The sequence below is a fragment of the Mobula hypostoma genome, chromosome 24 (assembly GCF_963921235.1).
Source record: "Mobula hypostoma chromosome 24, sMobHyp1.1, whole genome shotgun sequence".
Taxonomy (NCBI): Eukaryota; Metazoa; Chordata; class Chondrichthyes; order Myliobatiformes; family Myliobatidae; genus Mobula; species Mobula hypostoma.
The window spans coordinates 44,475,928-44,488,665 of record NC_086120.1 but is presented as its reverse complement, the minus strand read 5'-3'; the positions used below and the strand labels follow the sequence as shown (position 1 = coordinate 44,488,665).

General features: G+C 40.1%; 1 protein-coding gene across 4 annotated transcripts in view; it reads right to left on the bottom strand.

Annotated features, from left to right (window-relative positions):
* The window catches only part of dot1l (DOT1-like histone H3K79 methyltransferase), a 97,129-nt gene that overhangs the window by 21,651 nt on the left and 62,740 nt on the right, over positions 1-12,738 (bottom strand). For 3 of the 4 annotated variants that reach the window (XM_063032115.1, XM_063032117.1, XM_063032118.1), the window contains 5 exons: positions 12,125-12,262; positions 11,239-11,364; positions 9,025-9,509; positions 5,402-5,540; positions 3,933-4,085 (listed from right to left, as the gene is read on the bottom strand). In XM_063032115.1, the coding sequence (XP_062888185.1) occupies positions 3,933-4,085; positions 5,402-5,540; positions 9,025-9,509; positions 11,239-11,364; positions 12,125-12,262 (1,041 nt within the window). The remainder of the gene's footprint in view (positions 1-3,932; positions 4,086-5,401; positions 5,541-9,024; positions 9,510-11,238; positions 11,365-12,124; positions 12,263-12,738) is intronic. The other variant, XM_063032116.1, reaches the window with a different exon arrangement.

The following is a 12,738-nucleotide window of genomic DNA, read 5'->3' as shown; positions in this document are numbered from 1 at the left end:
TGGCACAAATCTGTATAAAGGAATATGATTTAGCGGGCATCACAGAAACATGGTTGCAGGGTGGAGAGCACTAGGAACTAAATATTCAAGAATCAGGTAATACAGAAGGATCGGCAGGAAGGTAAGGGAGGTGGGGTAGCGCTACTAAGGATGAGATCAGGGTGATAGTGAGAGACGATATAAGATCTAAGCAGCAGAATGTTGAATCTATTTAGGTAGAGATTAGGAATAATAAAAGGAAAAAAAAATCACTGGTGGGAGTTGTCTATAGGCCACCGAACAATAACAGGCAATAAACCGAGAAATATCTGAGGCATGCAAGAATGAAACAGCAGTTTTCATGAAAGACCAACTTGCACATAAATTGGGTGAATCAAGTTGGTCCTCTTGAGGAGGGCTTCATAGAATGCATACATGATAGCTTTCTTGAACAGCATGTTACTGAAGCTACAAGAGAACATGCTATCTTGGATCTGGTCCTGTGCAATGAGACAGGTAAAATTAGCAATCTTGTAGTTAAGGGATCCTCTTAGAAAGAGTGATCACAGCATGACTGAGTTTCTCATACAGAGGGTGCAATAGTTTGATCTAAAACCAGTATATTATGCCTATAAGGGAGTCTACAATGGGATGAGAGGGGAGTTGGATAGGGTAGACTGGGAACACAGGCTATATGGTGGGAGAGTGTATTCCAGTTAAAACCAAGGACAGTAAGGGTGAGGAGAGCCAGCCAAGGATATCGAAGGAAATAAAGAAAATAAAGGAAGGCATCAAACTAAAAGCTTATGCGTACAAAGTTGCCAACAGTAGTGGGAAACTGGAAGATTGGGAAAACTTTAAAAGGCAAAGAACCACTAGGTGGGCAATAACGAAAGGGAAGATAGATTACGGAAAAATAAACTAGCATAGAATATAAAAATGGACAGTAAAAGTTGTTATAATTATATAAATCGAAAAAGGGTGGCCAAAGTGAACATAGGTCCCTTGGAGGATGAGAAGGGGGAATTGATATTGGGTAAAGAGGAAATGGCCAAGGTTTAGAATGACTATTTTGTGTGGTTTTCACGATGGAGGACGTCTAAAATGCTAGAGAGATGATATGGATGCGATAGGAGGTGAGGACCTCGATACAATAGCTATCACTAAAGAGGTAGAGTTGAGCAAACTTGTGGACCTGAAGATAGGCAAGTCCCTGGTCCTGATGGAAATGCATCCCAGAGTACTGAAAGAAACGGCAGAGGTTATAATTGAGGCTGTTGGTGGTAATTTGTAAAAATTATCTGGACTCTGGGCAGGTTGTGGTGGACTAGACGAAAGCAAATGTCACGTCACCATTCAAAAAAGGATATAGGCAAAAGGCAAGTAACTACAGGCCAGTTAGTTTAACATTTGTAGTTGGGAAAATGCTTGAAACTATCAAAGAAGAAATAGCAAGGCATCTGGAAAGAAATAGATCCATCAGGCAGACACACCATGGATTCAGTAAAGGTAGGTCCTGTTTGACAAACTTACTGGAGCTCTGAAGATATAACGAGTACAGTGGATAGATGGATGTTATTTACTTGGATTTCCAGAAGGCGTTTGATAAGTTGACACACAAAAGACATCCAAAAGATAAGGTTGCATAGAGTTGGGGGTGATGGATTAGCATGGACAGAGAATTAGTTAACCTATAAAAAGCAGAGAGTTGGGATACATGGGTGTTTCTCAGGTTGGCAATCAGTAATGAGTGATGTGCTGCGGGGGTCAGTGCTGGGCCCACAACTGTTCACAATATACATTAATGATCTGGAAGAGGGAACCAAGTTTGCTGAAGACACTCAATTGAGTGGAAAAGCAAATTGTGCAGGAGATACGGAGAGTCTGCATTGAGATATAGATGGGTTAAGTGAGTGGATAAGGGTCTGGCAGATGGAGTACAATGCTGGTAAGCGTGAAGTCATCCATTTTGGATTATTATTTAAATTGTAAAAGATTGCAGCATGCTGCTGTGCAGAGGGACTTGGGAGTGCTTGTGCATGAATCACAAAAGGTTGATACGCAGGTGCAGCAGGCTATCAAGAAGGCAAATTGGTTGGCCTTTTTTGCTAGAGCGATTGAATTTAAGAGTAGGAAGGTTATGCTGCAACTTCACAGGGTACTGGTGAGGCTGTATCTGGAGTACTGTGTGCAGTTCTGGTCTCCTTACTTGAGGAGAGATATATTGGCTTTGGGGGCAGTGCAGAGGAGGTTCACCAGGTTGATTCCAGAGATGAGGGGGTTAGACTACAAGGAGAGATTGAGTCGCCTGGGACTGTACTTGCTGGAATTCAGAAGGATGAGAGGAGATCTCATAGAAACATAAAATAATGAAAGGGGTAGATAAGATAGAGGTAGGAAAGTTGTTTCCACTGGTAGGAGAGACTAGAACTAGGGGCCATACCCTCAAGATCCGGGGCAGTAAATTTAGGATAAAGCTGAGGAAGAACTGCTTTTCCCAAAGAGTGGTGAATCTGTGGAATTCTCTGCCCAGTGAAGCAGTGGAGGCTACTGGTAAATATATTTAAGACAAGGTTGCATAGATTTTGCACAGTAGGGGAATTAAGGGTTATGGGGAAAAGGTAGGTAGATGGAGATGAGTCCATGGTCAGACTAGCCATGATCTTATTGAATGGTGGAGCAGGCTCGATGGGCCAGATGGCCTACTCCTGCTTTTATTTCTTATGTTTTTATGATAGAGAAACATTTTCAAGGAAAGAAAACAGACAGCCTGTTCTTTCAGGTTGGAATATGCTCCAGGTGGCACTGGAGATGGAATGGTGTCAAGCTATTTGTGAAAAGAATAAAGGAATCGTTAACTTGCCAGGAGATGTCAGGGCAATGCCACAATGGAGACAAAACATATTAGATGCTGTCCATTTTTTGGTTAATCAGAAACACAAAAGATTCTACAGTGGCTGAAAATCCAGAGTAACACACACAAAACATTTGAGGAACTCAGCAAGGCAGGAATCTACTATGGGAAGAAATGAAGAGTCAACATTTGAGACCTGGCCTGAAACATTGATTCTTTATTCCAGTTTCCATAGATGCTGCCTAATCTGCTGAGTTCCTCCAGCATTTGTGTTATTTGCTCTAAAAGTCACTAATGCTTTTTGTAACATTGTAGGGCAACCAGAAACCTGGCCATGACACCGGTATGAACAAAAGATTTACAATGTTTCCAGCAGAACAAAATAAAATCAATAGGATTGTATATGTCATGAAGAAGCAGCAGAGAGAGAAGGAATAAAATGAGACTAGTAAATAAGTATGGGCTTCCTCTCCAAAGCAGCAATCCAAGCCACAGTGGCATATCAGAATGCCCAGTTCAAGGTAGGAGAGTCATGGGAATTAATTCAGGTTTGCAGCAACATTACAGGCATCTTCTGCCAGTCTCTTAAATTTCAACAATCTCCTTCGAAAAATAATTGGCAGATCAGCTATTTTCAACAAAACTCCTAAACTACAAGGGATGCAGACTCATTTGAAATTTCTAAATGCCAGCTGAAAACTTATTTACTTAACCTTGCTTTTAGCTAACATCTTTTTGTCTTTTATTTTCAGGTTTATTTTTACTTTTTTATTTTATTTTCATGTTTGCACTATATCCCATTGTAAAGCACTTTGAACTACATTGTTTGCATGAAAAGTTCTCTATAAACAAAAAATATTCCTGTGTTGTATTAGTTCTGTTGCTCCTTAATATTAATCATTACTATTAATGAGGGAAAAGGAGCAATGTGACTAAATAAGAGAGCAACTCATAGAGCTAAGAATTCATAATCTCTTTAAAACTAAACAGAACACTGACATGGTAAGATTAGCCATGATGTGAGCATGTTATTAAACTATACAAAAAGCATTAAAACATTTAAAACGTTATAATTTTGCATTTTTAGTATATTACTCACCGCTTTCTCAGCACGAACTGGCAGAACTACACTGGCCAAAGGAATGCTGACAGGCAATTTGTTTGGTTGAACCGTGCTCAATGGAATACTGATTGGTAGGCTGGTTATGGTTTCAGAATTATTAACTGGACTTTTGTTGAACTCCTTAGAAAGCTGAGGGGAACGCAAGAACAGTTACAAATCAATACAAATAGTTACAAATGAAAAGCAACACAACCTTTTAGAAATTGTGATTAGGTTGATGGTACTGATTTATTTGAGAAACATAAGCAATGCACATCAATTACAGTGCAAACCTTCCAAGATTCAGCCACATTAGCCGGCAGATAACTGAAACCTGGGCTACTCTAATTCTGCTCCTATCTCTTATGGATTTTTCATGAAGTGCTCAGATTTTATTCTGCTGTTTCAACGGGACCAAGAGACCAATGGGAGCTAGCTAAAAAAATATTAACTTAACAGTCTGTAGTATGATTGGTTAATACTGCCAGAGGGCAGGGAAAAAAATTAGGTCAAATATGATCACCATTAACATGATGGTATCACCAACTACCCACTTGTGTTGGAGATCAATTTGGCATCAAATGCTCCAATTTGTTTTATTAAATCTCAAGTATCATATTTCCATGTACAGTAACATTGTTTGCTTTTAGACAGGCTGACTTTTCTTCCCTATTTACATTTTTGAAAAGATTGTGTACTAATACGAAGAATGAATTATAAGACGGACAATTCTGCAGAAGTAGACAGGACCACAAGATATAGGAGCTGAATTAGACCATTTGGCCCATCGATTCTGCTCTGCCATTCCATTATGGCTAACTTATTATCCCTCTCAACCCCATTCTCCGGTCTTTCTCCCCAGAACCTTTGAAGCCCTTACTAATCAAGAACCTATCAACCTCCACTTTAAATCTACCCAATAACTTGGCCTTCACAGCCGTGAATGAAATTCACACACAAATACAGTACCGTGCAAAAGCCTTAGGCACCTGAGCTAAATATGTGTGCCCCTAAAACTTTTGCACAGTCCTGTATATGAAATTCAGATGAAGGGTTTCAAAGTATTCATGATTGTTTAATGTTATTTTCAATACACAAGTGTAAAGGAGAACGAAATGGTCATTACTCTGGATCCAATGTAGCACAAAAATATACAATATGATAAAGGACACAATAATTTAAAAAATATATAAATACATCAGATAGTTTATATACACAGATTGATTGTATCTCCATAATGTGATGCTAGGCACAGGAGTGTCTGTCTGTACATAAGAGGAAATAAAGTAGTGGTGGTTGGCGGTGTGGAAGGGTGGTTTAGTGGATGGAGGTGTTAATCAGCTTTACTACTTGGGGCAAGTTTCTGAATCTGGTAATTCTGGGTTTGATATAATCGTTAAAATTAAGCTAATATGTATCACACCACACTGTACATAGTTCATAAACGATCAACACCATAACAATACCTTGTCTACACTTTTCTCACATGCCATCTGCTGGATTGTTAGTGATGATGGTTGCAGCTGTTCATTGGAACCATGCTGAATACCATTAGGAACTCCTGGACTCTGATGTGAAAGGCCGATTTCTTTCAGACAATCCATCCTACAACACATTCAATTATTACACTTAAATACAGCATTGAATCTGGTCATAGAGACATGCATTTAAAATTAATAAATTTGGTACCTTTAATAATCTCCATAAACAAGGTTAATAATGTGTTCCAAATTTCCTATCATTCAAAGTTTTCTGAAGCTACGAAATTATGGTACACCAAAGTGTTGGTATATAAAATTATGAAAGGTGTAGTAAGACTCTGGCTGGTGGGGCAGAGATACGACTCTCCCAAAGGAGGTGCAGGTGTTCCTTCCCTACGGCAGGCTGCAGGTCACCCTTGGGCAAGGTGTAACACCTGCTTTACCCTTGATCAGAGTCATGTGAAGCTTTGGGAGCAGGTGGTGGATGGCCGTATGAGCAGTTGGTACATTTCACAAGTCCTGGTTATGTGACCACAGATGCCATGCAATCTCTAAAGCATATTGATAATGGCTGGGGTCACCTGTATTATAAAGACACTGCCCAGAACAAGGCAATAGAAAACCATTTGTGTAGAAAAATTTGCCAAGGACAATTTGTTAACCAACACGATCAAAACCATGATCACCTACATCATATGATACAGCACATAATAATAGATACAGTAAGTGCAAGGAGGCTTTTTCCACTGAGGTCAGGGAAAGTCTAGAACTAGAGGTCATAGGCAAAGGTGAAAGGGGAACATTAGGGGCAACTTCTTCACACAGAGGGTGGTAAGGGTGTGGAATGAGATGCCAGTGGTGGTGCATGCAGGCTCAATTTCAACATTTAAGAGAAATTTAGATAGGTACATAGATGGGAGGGGTGTGGAAGACACATTAATAGTCTGGTACTGACTAGATAGGCAGGATGGACCTGTTTCTGTGCTGTAGTGCTCTATGACTATAATCTACAGCATTGCAAACTTTGATCTTGCAATGCAATAAGGTGGTTGGAGTGCTATCTTTAGTTTTTACACATTGTTCCTGAATTAAACAGATTCCTTCTATTCGCAAGTTGTGCATGACAGAATTTAGTGTGTAGCTTTATGGATTCTTTAAAAATACCAAAAACATATGGTTAGGATTGTCATGAACATAGGCACACTAAAATATTATTTGCATTCTAATTCTTTAGGGTGCAATCATAAGAAAAATTAATTTATTAGTTTATCTTAAGAGAAGTAGCTTATCTAGGGGCGTACAGACCCAGTGTCTACAAATCCATGAGTCTGCTGGAGGGGTTGGAGGACTATGTATGTATGTATGTATGTATGCGTGTGGGTTGGGATGAATGGAGCTTCTTGCATTGTTGTTCCTTGGTATGTTCTGTTTTGTTTTGTTCCATTCTGGATTCTTCTGCTGACCATCGTGGGTATGCTGTGTTGGCGACAGAATATGGTGCGACATCTGCGGGCTACCTCCAACACATCCATAGTGTGTTGGTTGTTATCACAAATGACTGTTTTGATGCACATGCGATAAATAAGCCTAAAATCTAAATTGAGTCACTACTCATACTTCTACCTTCGATAAATATCCAATTTTGTGAGCTCATCCTACAGAACATAGAACAGTACAAGCCCTTCGGCACACAATGTAGTGTTAAACCAATTAACTTAGTAATCAGATGGCTAACTAATCTCTTGTGTCTACAGTATTCTTCACTTTTCCTTACATTAAATTGTGCAGAAGTTCAATTTTTAATTATCTGTATTTAATTACTAGTTTTGGATTTTAAAATCCAAATCTGATAGATTACAACACTGAGCACTGTTATATTTGGACACAGATTTTAATAAATAAAACAGTGAAGATTTCTACAATAAATGACAGAGGAAACCTATACCCATAGGGGGCAACACTCAAAGTTGCTGGTGAACGCAGCAGACCAGGCAGTATCTCTAGGAAGAGGTACAGTCGACGTTTCAGGCCGAGACCCTTCGTCAGGACTAACTGAAGGGTTATTAAGAGATTTGAAAGTGAGAGGGGGAGGGGGAGATCCAAAATGATAGGAGAAGACAGGAGGGGGAGGGATGGAGCCAAGAGCTAGATAGGTGATTGGCAAAGGGGATATGAGAGGATCATGGGACAGGAGTGAGAGCAGATGTGCATGAAATGGCAGCTATCTGGACTATTCCTCTTCTCACCGTCTCTTGCAAAAATGCCATCCCCTTCTCGTAATTCCTCCGTCTCCACCACATCTGCTCTCAGGATGAGGCTTTTCATTCCAGGACGAGGGAGATGTCCTCCTTTTTTAAAGAAAGAGGCTTCCCTTCCTCCACCATCAACTCTACTCTCAAACGCATCTCCCCCATTTCACGCACATCTGCTCTCACTCCATCCTCACGCCACCTCACTAGGAATAGGGTTCCCCTGGTCCTCACCTACCACCCCACCAGCCTCCGGGTCCAACATATTATTCTCCGTAACTTCCGCCACCTCCAACGGGATCCAACCACTAAGCACATCTTTCCCTACCCACCCCCCCCCCCGGCTTTCCGCAGGGATCGCTCCCTACGCGACTCCCTTGTCCATTCGTCCCCATCCCTCCCCACTGATCTCCCTCCTGGCACTTACCCTTGTAAGCTGAACAAGTGCTACATGTGCCCTTACACTTCCTCCCTTACCACCATTCAGGGCCCCAGACAGTCCTTCCAGGTGAGGCGACACTTCATCTGTGAGTCAGCTGGGGTGATATACTGTGTCCGGTGCTCCCGATGTGGCCTTGTATATATTGGGGAGACCCGACGCAGACTGGGAAACCGCTTTACTGAACACCTATGCTCTGTCCGCCAGAGAAAGCAGGATCTCCCAGTGGCCACACATTTTAATTCCACATCCCATTCCCATTCTGACATGTCTATCCACGGCCTCCTCTGCTGTAAAGATGAAGCCACACTCAGGTTGGAGGAACAACACCTTATATTCCGTTTGGGTAGCCTCCAACCTGATGGCATGGACATTGACTTCTCTAACTTCCGCTAAAGCCCCACCTCCCCCTCGTACCCCATCTGTTATTTATTTTTATACACACATTCTTTCTCTCTCTCCTTTTTCTCCCTCTGTCCCTCTGACCATACCCCTTGCCCATCCTCTGGATCCCCCCCACCCCCCCCCCAGTCTTTCTCCCCAGGCCTCCTGTTCCATGATCCTCTCATATCCCCTTTGCCAATCACCTGTCCAGCTCTTGGCTCCATCCCTCCCCCTCCTGTCTTCTCCTATCATTTTGGATCTCCCCCTCCCCCTCTCAAATCCCTTACTAACTCTTCCTTCAGTTAGTCCTGACGCAGGATCTCGGCCTGAAACGTCGACTGTACCTCTTCCTAGAGATGCTGCCTGGCCTGCTGCGTTCACCAGCAACTTTGATGTGTGTTGCTTGAATTTCCAGCATCTGCAGAATTCCTGTTGTTTACCCATAGGGGGCAGTGCTTTCCCCTTGTTTTTCTTGGGAATGCAAATGAAACCCTTCATTACAGCTCAGCCTCACTCTTCATTTGTCTGTCACTAACCTCTGAGCGCAGGCCGATTGTACTTCATGTGTGAGCTTCCCCCCTCCAGTATGATCCTGGTTCAAATGTCGACGAAGTGCTATTTTAGCTGGAGAAAACCTGGTGTAATCGGGAAGAGAATGATTCGATGATCTGTCCACTTTATGTTTGCTCATAAAATTTGGGATGCACAGTTCATTGTCCGGATCTGGAAATGCAGTGTTGTATACATTCTGGGATTTGGAAGAAGGCCGGCTTAAAGAACTGTGAATTTCAAAAGGAGTTACATTTCCATTAATCGAGAGTTCTGGACTCAAACCATTCATACTTCCCATTGGAATTTTAGGACATTCAATTTCAAGTTGAAATCTGTTTCTTTCTGCATCCATTTCATAATTTTTGCTTTTGTGACGTAGCTGAAGGGATACATCATCTGATGGCATGTAAGATTTCAGCTGTATTAGCTCTTGCTGCCGTTGGCTCTTCTCCAGCTCTACAATGCTTATCTAATGGAATCAGAGGAGAAAAATAGCTATAATCCATAATTATACTTCACTCAATTATGAACATATAGTTTCATACACAGAATCTAAATATATGCAAACAAAGTTACTTCAGAAATAAAAAGAATTAAATAAAGTGGAGGTTACATCAGTATCAATGATAATTTGATAGGTATCTATCACCTTCTTCCCATAATCCTACTTTGTTAAATACTGAAAAATAAAGCAACAGATTGCCAATCTTAAAATATTTCATGTAAACTAGTCAAAAATCACAATTATTGTAAAGTAACACAAATAACCCTTTTCTGCTGAAATTAGGGTCTAAACCTGATATCGGTGGAAACGTGTATCACAGATGACAAGAATGATGGCCCATAATAAAATGACCACCAGTTTTCACCAGCTTTGCAACTTTATAAAATTTTTTAAATCTGTGACAGTAGACAGTTCTTATAACCAATATTCAGAATTTAAATGGAATTTATTGCTCATTGTGCTCTGTCACACATAAAAGAAACTTAATGTCTTCTCCACTGGGGCTGGTGCCTGCAATGAGCAAAGCTGTCAAGCTTTAAAATCTACCTCTTCACCACATTTTCTGACCACCAACCCCTAGAACAAGATTTTTGACATCTGCTCCAGGACTCTGTGTGGTTTGGCATTAGTATTTGTTCATAACATTCCTATGAAGTGCCTTCAAACATTTTTGCTAATTACTACACAGCTTTTCTCCTCTGCCAAATAATCTGTTCCAAATTTACTATGTTCATCAACAACAAAAGAAGTAATTTCATTTCCTAATCTTTGTGCCTAATACAAGTGAAAGCCTATGTTATTTACAAACGTACATGGCTATCATCATTAAATTGTAAATAATTATACCCCAATCTCAAAACTATAAGATTACAAGTGAAAATAGTGCCAATAACCAAGTTTCATAAATACATTTAAATGATATGTTCAAAACTGTCATGCCAACTTCAGAGAAGCACACACAAGTGGAAATGAAAGTGTATGCTCTTGCCTTTATGGCAGTGGAGAGCCGCAGTGAGCAGAGCTGAACCCCCACAGCTCTAGAGAGCTGGATGCAATCCTAAACTACAATGCTGTGTGCATGCTCTCCATGACCATGTGAGCTTTCTTGAAGTGCTCCATATCTGGACTGATAGATTAATTGCCCACTGTAAATTGCCCCAGTTTGCAAGTGAATGGTAGGTTCTTCGCGAGATGCTCATCAGGGTATGGTGGAAGAGTTCATCATAGGATTGATAAATATTAGCACAAATTTAATACGCTTATATCATGTGACTATCAATGAGCTGATTAAGCCTGATGAGTTTGAGAACAAATTCAGATATGAGGTTGCAACACCATTGATATAGACAAGGGAAAGGTTGGATTTAACCAACAGGTGGAATACAGACTTTCTATATCCAGTACCATTGTAATCAGACATGATGCAAAGACCAATTGGAGTAGGATGATGCTGATCTCAGCTCCTAGTTATCAGTGCATATTCACTTCCAATCCAAATGAACCACTTTTGGAAGATCCATCACCACTGAAACTTGAGTATCCTGTCACTGTCTTTTTCACAATCCCAATTAATCACTTTGCCATATGGCATTTCCATTTTCCATTAGCACTTTTATCTTGGATTTATCCCAGATATTCACTGTTTGATTTTATTTGAATAGAACTTGAATAGAACAGCTTGAGGCTCTCCTACCTGAAGCTCTAAGCAGTGCCTCTGCTTTTCTGAGATCTGACTCTTCAAGGCTTGTTTCTCCTTCAGCAGGGTGTCCAAAGACAGTGATGACCAATCCAAATTAAGCTCTTCACATCGTGCTTTCAGCTGTAGAATTTATGTGCCACATGAAAAGCCTATCAACTGCCCTTTCCACAAATAAACATGCTTGCACTTACTTGAAAAATTACAGTATCTCAAATGTTTGTGGACACCCTAAAACTGTCCCATACATGCTTAAAGCAAACTTTCATATCTATTAATGTTTTAAGATACAATAGACAAAAATAGGCCGCCATGGTAGCTTAACAGTTAGCGCAACACTATTACAGCTCGGGCATCAAAGTTCGGAGTTTAATTCCAGTGTCATCTCTAAGGAGTTTGTACATTCTTCCCATGGCTGTGCAAGTTTCCTCCAGATGCTCCGGTTTCCTCCCACAGTCCAAATATATACGAGTTAGTAGGTTAATTGGTCATTGTAAAGTTTCTGATGATTAGGCTACTGTTATGGTGTTTTAATAGCGCAGCTCATTCGGCCAGAAGAGCCTGTTCCATGCTATATCACTAAATAAGTTAACTAAATGAAACAATGTTCTTCCTCATCCAACCCCTACACAGTAGTTCCTACCAAATGATGAATAGTAGTAATAAAGATACATCTTGCACTCTACTCCCTAGAACATTATTTTCTTAAACCATAAACCCTAGATTTTTTTAAAAAGAATACTATAACAATTATTCACAAAATTGATATTACACACCTGCTTTCTAATTATAATCCAGCCAGTTAAAAAAAAAACAACCTGTGGCAGGATTTTTGAAAGAACTATTTTAATTACAGTTCATTCTAAGCCCATTAAATAATTACCAGCTGCAGACTTTGTTTCCTGAGGTCACCGTTGTCCTTTTCCAGCTGCTTTGTCTGCTCTTTCAGATGCCTGTTGTGTGCAATAATCTCCTTCTGCGCTTGGAGTAAATCATTGAATGTCATGGCCTTTATACCCAACTGGAAGAGAGAATATGCAAGGTGCAAAGTGTAAATTTTAATTGAACTTTGAATGTTGTACAACTGAAACAGCTATTCTCAATTCCTTATTACTCGTCATACACAAAAACAATGCAGCCTTATTTACCAAAAACCTCACTTGCTCTACTATAGCATGCAGTATATTTTTAACCATCAAGTGATTTAGAAACTTAACTTTTTAAATTGGCAAACCCAAACATTAGTTAGTAACTGGATTTGAAACAACCCTAAATAGCTGAAAATTTCCTAAGAAGTAGTTGTTTGAGTAGTAGTTGTTATTAGATAACCAATTTATTTAATTAAATCTGCACGTTTGCAATTAGCAATGAAGGCAATTATCATCAATTTCAATTAACAGTGAAAGCAGCTAAGAACAAAAAGAGTAGGCAAAACAATTTTGGCTTAGCAGATAGTCATACAATTACTTTAAAGTTAGCAGTCTTGAAATCAGCACA